The sequence below is a fragment of the Plasmodium gaboni genome, chromosome 9 (genome assembly GCF_001602025.1).
Source record: "Plasmodium gaboni strain SY75 chromosome 9, whole genome shotgun sequence".
In the NCBI taxonomy this organism is placed as follows: Eukaryota; Apicomplexa; class Aconoidasida; order Haemosporida; family Plasmodiidae; genus Plasmodium; species Plasmodium gaboni.
In genome coordinates, this window is record NC_031489.1 from 304,272 (window position 1) to 310,981 (window position 6,710).

Consider the following 6,710-nt stretch of genomic DNA (forward strand, 5'->3'; position numbering starts at 1 on the left):
TTGTTTATAATATGGTATTATAAAAGACTGTCTTACATTTGGGTTTTTAAACAAATTATAAGTTGGAATATTTTTTTCTAGCAATGACATTTCCTAAAGACAAAACGAACATAAAAATAAATAAATAAATAAATAAATAAATAAATAAATATATATATATATATATATATATATATAATATTGTAACGTTAATATTAATATATATTTTATATTTATTACATATTTCAGGTTCCCTCTGATATTATTTAATTTTGTTATGTTTAAAGGTAATTGTGGTGAAGGCATTACATACATTTTAAATCCTTTATAAGACACAACTGAGAAATTAAATAAATAAATAAATAAATAAATATATGTATATATATATATATATATATATATATATATATATATATATATATATATATATATTTCCCATTTCCTATGTAATAAAACTTTTATATTATTCCCTTATTTATATATTTTATTTACCCGTTCCCATATTAAAAGATAATAAAGATAAAGATATCCATTCGCTCTCTCTTTTTTCCTTTATTATATTTTGCCTACATTTCATATTTTCCATTTTTATTTTAGCTATTCCTTTGTTTAACCATTGTTGAGCTTTTATTTCCCTATTGTATATTCTGAACATTTATATAAATAAATAAATATAAATATATATATATATATATATATATATATATATATATGCATAATTCTTATAATTTATTTAATCATACATACATATATATATATATATATTATATTTACTTGTAAGCTTTTTCGGCATCCGTTTTTTCATCTCCAAATATTAAGATACCAATCAATCCTTCCCCTATAACCCCGGAATCTTTAGTTACATATATCTAAAAAAAATTAAAAAAAAAACAAAATATATATATATATATATATATATTTATTTATTTATAACTATTAATATTGTGCTAATTTTATACTTCATCATTTTTAAATAGTTTTAGCATATCCAAAGGTGAATCATCCACTATTTTTTCGTATATAAAATTATGACCCAAGTCTATTTTATGAAGTAACTTTCCTATAATATAATATATATAAAAAAAAAAAAAAAAAAAAAAAAAAAAATGGTATATATTAAACAATAAATCATCATACAATATTTATCAAATAATTCGTGGTTGTTATAATATTATTTTTGTCTTTTTTATTTTCTACCTTTAAGTAATTTATTCACATATCTGGGATTAGTATATTTTCTAAAAAAGCAAATTACACACATATATAAATATAAATAAATAAATAAATAAATATATATATATATATATATATATATATATATATTTGTATCTATAAAATTTTGTTAATTTTATATTTATTATTCATGTGCTCTTACGTATATTCTTGTATTATAACATATTTAGAAAATTGCGAGGCTATATTTAGAAATACACTCTCTAGATAAAGAAATAAACTACACGTCCTAATTTCCTCATACATTTGATAATCCTACAAAAAATAAAAATATATATATATATATATATATTATTGTTTTAATAATATCTTATATTTATAAATAAAACACATAAATAAACACATATATGCATATTCCTTTTTCTTGCCTTTTTATTGTTGCACAATTGGAAATGTTTAAATAAGTGTAAATCGTAAGCGTCGTTAATAATTTTTAACCATGGAGGATTTTGTATGCCATCTAAAAATATATATTGATCAGAAAAAAAATGAACTCACAATGTAAATATATATATATATATATATATATATATTTTTCGTTTTGATCGTACTTCTTCTATATTGAACAAGCATAGTATTTAAAAGAATGTCAACCAAATTCGAAGTTGTTATTAAAGGTATAGGCATTTTCTTATATGCATTTTTAAAGGAAGAAGAAAATATCTCAAGAATATTTCTTTTATCTGAAAATAAAAAATAAATATACTTTTTAGCATAAAAAAAATTCCCCATTTTTTTTTTTTTTTCTTTTTTGTAGATATATTTTAATTACATGGTGATGATTTTTCAGAGTTATTGTCTTTATTCTCCAGATTCTAATAAGAAAAAAATATTGGAATAAAATTATAGTGTTATATAATTATATATAGAAATATATGACATAAAAAAAAAAAGAAAAAAGAAAGAGTATATAATATATGACATATATACACATATATATATTTAATTACATATGATTCTATGTGAGCATCCATATCTTTATCTGTTTTGCATATGATCATTTCTTTTTTTAGCTTGCTAATTGATATATCTGTTGCCAATGAAAAGTAGTCGTCGTTATCCTACACCATTTTATAAATAAATTAAAAATATAATATTGATAATAATATATTGTTTGGAATAACCACAAGCATATATATATATATATATATATATATATATTGAAGCATATATTCTCATTTTTATGTGTTATTATTATTATTATTTATTTAATTTTTTTTTTTTTTTTTTTTTTTTTTTACCATTTTTTTTTTTTTTTCTGGAAAATACTCCAAGGGATGTTCACAACTAACGATTTCACATGCCAACTCTATATAGCCTAATATTCAGTTCAAAAAGTAAAATATATTAAATATAATATGATATAATATATAAAATAATTCTCTACATAAATTATATTAGATACAATATAGAATCTAATATCATTCCTTTTAAGCTTAATTCTATTATTAATATTTTTAACCTTTAACATTATTGTTATTGAATTCATAAACATTATATGTTTTATATGAACTGTAATATTTTAAAAAGCTATACTTTTTATTTAAATATATTTTTAATCCTAATTTTTTTCTTTCTTTTTTTTTTCCATCCTCATCTAAAAATGTGATATGTATAAAATTCGGACATTCTCCCTTTAAACAGATAAAGGGCAAATAGAAACATTTATTTACACTGACTTTGAACTGAACAAAATAAGAAATAAATATAATAAAATATATTTATAAAGTTGTAGAAACAATATATGTATATATTATTATAATATATTATTTTTTCTTTTTTCTTTTTTGTTATGGTTGTACCACAAAATTGTGTTCATTATTAAACGTTTCAATTGAATGAACTCTCTCTGGGATACATTTTATTTTCTCTTCGTGTTCGGTGTCATAAAAAACGTTTACATTTAACTGTTTGAAAAAGGAAATGTGAAAAAATAATTAAATAGTAAAAATATATAAATTACGTATTATAAAGCATATATATATTTTTTTTTAATTTCTTTTTATTTGCATACATTAACTACATTCTTAGAAGAATTATTTAAAAGATGTAATGACTTTAATTTTATTAAAAGAGAAAAATTATTCTTAACATTAGGAATACTTATAGACATTTTTAATTTGTTGAATAAAAGTATTTCATCGTTATTAAAAAGACATAATATAGAATTGGTTTTCTATACAATTAATAAATAAATAAATATAAATATATATATATATATATATATATATATATATATATATATTTTTCATTTTATTCCATTTTTACAATATATAAAAGTGTTTTTATTTTTATAAAAATATTCGAATATTTCTATAAATAATCTTTCTACATTATTATTATCCTATATAATTTTATGCATTTTACAACATATAAATGTTGTTGATGTTATAAAAAAAAAAAAAAAAAAAAGAAGAAATAGATAAAATAATATGCACTTTAATGCACTTCGTATATTACCGTTAAAAATATATATATTATGTATTTATAAATACAACTTTATTTTTACATTACAAATATAAAATATATATATATATATATATATATATTTATTTATTTATTTATATTATTTCCTTTATGTATGTATAATGTCTAAAAAAAAATACACAACATTGTATATTCAGTTATTCTATATATACACATAATGAACAATTTAAAAACTTTTAAGAATAAAATAAAATGGCATGAACATGAAATAATTTTTCTCATTTATTTTTATCAAAATTACATGAACATGAAATAATTTTTCTCATTTTTTTTTATAAAATTACATGAACATGTCAGGAAAAATAGCTATTTATCAATATATTTTGGCTATATTATTTTATTTATTATTATAGTTTTTTTTATTTTTTCATTTACTACTTTTATGTAGTCATTCAAAGGGATCTTATTTATTTATAATAAAAACTTAAATTATTAAAACAAAGAAATATACTAAAAACTGTAAGATTTAAAATTGTATTTCAAACAATGTTTATTTACTTTTTAATTTTATTTTCAAAAAAAAAAAAAAGATGTATCATCTATGATAGCAAAAAAATCTACATATATATAATTAAAAAAAAACAAAATTATGTTTAGTATAAATGTTATTGAAAAAAAATAATTAATAACCATAAAAGACATACATTCATTAAATGAAAGCTTAATTAATTATAAACGGATTTAATTAATTATTTAAAAAAAAAGGGAATTATTTTTTTATATATAATTATAAATGTAAATCATTAATTCTTTAACGTATAGTTACATTATAAAATGAATAGAGTTAAAATGTTTTATTCACATGTTGTTTTTTTTACAACAATAGATACCTTCTAATCCTTAAACAAATAAATATATCTATATATATATATCTATCTATATATATATATATATATATATATATGTAATATTCGTAGTAACTATTTTTTTACCTCTTGTCTTTTTTTCTGCAATGATAACATGTAAGGAGGTTTTAATGGCATGAGTTGGGGCTCATGCCTGACATAATTTTCTGGTAACAAATAAGACTTATCAGAATCATAATAATTATCTGTTGCAATAAATGTAAATAATTTATTGGTCATAAAACATTCTGATGAAATATAATTATTTACAACTTCTTCATCTTCTGAGTTAAAATATTTTATTTCCTCATCACTATCAGAACAATAAAAATTAAATATGTCTAGGTTGTTTTTGTCATTATCATATTCATTTATAATTTTATTTATATTTTTTAAGATATCCAAATTTGGAGTAAGGTTATTTTCTACAATATTATTATTATGTTCATATTGTGATGACACCTCTTTAGTTTGTATATGATCATAATATATAACTTGATTGTTGTTTTTTGTTGTATGACACAAATTATTATGAATATTATCGTCATAATTATAGTGTTCCTTTTTATCTTCACACTGTTGATCATCTTTATCCTTATTAGTTATGAGCTGAGCATGATATTTTCTAATTTGTTGTTCAGATAAATATTTGTGATTAATTTGATTTTCTGAATTATGATTATTCATTGATATAATATTTGATGTGGGTAAAGAGAAATTAAGACAAACAAGGAATGATTCTAAGCTTTTATTCCTACTACTTTGAGGTTTACATATATAGACTCTTTTAAAAAATTTATTTAAGTGTAGAATTAATAATCCTGTATGTTCTCCTCTAAATATTTTGCTAATAAAATTGCCACCTATTTTTAAAACTGAACAACAAACTTTTAAGCTAGACAAAATTAATTGTGATTGAATGAATTCATCTATATCATTCATTCCTGTAATATCAGGAGCACCATCACTAACAACAGTATGAGCATATGAAAAAATATTTTTATTTTTTTTGTTATCAGTATTATTAAGAATATTTATATTTTCTTCATCACTATTAATTTTATTATTCATACATTTCAAAATTTTATCTATGGTTGACATTTTGGTTATATCTCCTTGAATAATTTTCACATAGTTCATATTTCCTATTTCCTGTAAATCTACAGCAACAATATTTGGTTCTTTTATATTTGAACATTTTATTTTTAATTTATTTATTTTATTTTCTAATTCATCGTTATAATTAATATACAAAGAAAACTTGTTTAGAAATTCTTCATGTTGTATATTTTTAATATTTTCATCATTAGTATATTTATTTATTATATATAATATTTGATAATAATTATATAAACAAATATTTTTTAAAACTTGAGACCAACTACCAGGAGCTGCACATAAGTCGACAATATTATAACAATAGTGTTCATTATATATATTTATTAAATCATTTTCATTATTATAATTATATATATCTGGTTTAAATAATTTTAATATCCCAAATTTTTCATTTATTTGGATTAATTTAAATGAACTTCTTGCCCTATATCCACTTTCTTTTGCCTTACGATAATAAATGTCTCTTCTATCTTTACTTAGTTTCCCCATGATATAACATAAATATATAGATTGATATTTTATTTACTTATTTTTAATGATAATAAAAATAAATACGTATATATAATAATATTTATTTATATTATATTACTTTTATATAATATTTATTTTAATAAACTTCTTTATTTTAAAACAATGACAGAGATTAATATTTCTTCTTTGGATTATATATAATAATTCCTTTTTAAAAGTATTTATTATTATATCATTTTTTTTTGTCATAGAAAACGTTCCTTAAAAAAATATAAAATAATAAAAATATATTAATATATTTAAAAATTTTTAACGTTTCAATATTATATATATAGAGCCTTGGATATGTTGCATATATATATATAAAGTTCATATATTTTTTATATGTTTATAATAAAATATAGGGATTGTAAAAAATGGGTAAAATATTAGAAAGAATTTACAAAAAAAAAAAAAAAAAAAAAAAAAAAAATTAAAAAATTATAAAAAAAAAAAATAAAATATAAATATAAATTTTATATATCATTTAAAAAAAAATTTATATTTTTTTTTATTTTTTTTATTTTTTATATAATA

General features: G+C 18.1%; 2 protein-coding genes across 2 annotated transcripts in view; both read right to left on the reverse strand.

The window, feature by feature from the left end:
- Window positions 1-3,325, reverse strand: part of PGSY75_0908500 (hypothetical protein) — a gene marked incomplete at both ends in the record, with an annotated part of 7,949 nt that extends 4,624 nt beyond the window's left edge. The window contains 15 exons of the mRNA XM_018785501.1: window positions 1-93; window positions 220-317; window positions 472-626; window positions 754-848; window positions 939-1,039; window positions 1,177-1,217; window positions 1,355-1,467; window positions 1,581-1,672; window positions 1,764-1,895; window positions 1,985-2,027; window positions 2,163-2,273; window positions 2,454-2,530; window positions 2,675-2,897; window positions 3,015-3,119; window positions 3,227-3,325. The exon at window positions 1-93 is cut by the window's left edge and continues 84 nt beyond it. Of these exons, the coding sequence (XP_018641842.1) occupies window positions 1-93; window positions 220-317; window positions 472-626; window positions 754-848; window positions 939-1,039; window positions 1,177-1,217; window positions 1,355-1,467; window positions 1,581-1,672; window positions 1,764-1,895; window positions 1,985-2,027; window positions 2,163-2,273; window positions 2,454-2,530; window positions 2,675-2,897; window positions 3,015-3,119; window positions 3,227-3,325 (1,578 nt within the window). The remainder of the gene's footprint in view (window positions 94-219; window positions 318-471; window positions 627-753; window positions 849-938; window positions 1,040-1,176; window positions 1,218-1,354; window positions 1,468-1,580; window positions 1,673-1,763; window positions 1,896-1,984; window positions 2,028-2,162; window positions 2,274-2,453; window positions 2,531-2,674; window positions 2,898-3,014; window positions 3,120-3,226) is intronic.
- Window positions 3,326-4,619: 1,294 nt separating this feature from the next.
- PGSY75_0908600 (putative ribosomal RNA methyltransferase) lies at window positions 4,620-6,152 on the reverse strand (the record flags this gene model as incomplete). Its single annotated transcript, XM_018785502.1, has 1 exon — window positions 4,620-6,152. One exon carries the CDS (start codon window positions 6,150-6,152, stop codon window positions 4,620-4,622), a length of 1,533 nt encoding a protein of 510 aa, XP_018641843.1.
- Window positions 6,153-6,710: the final 558 nt, after the last annotated feature.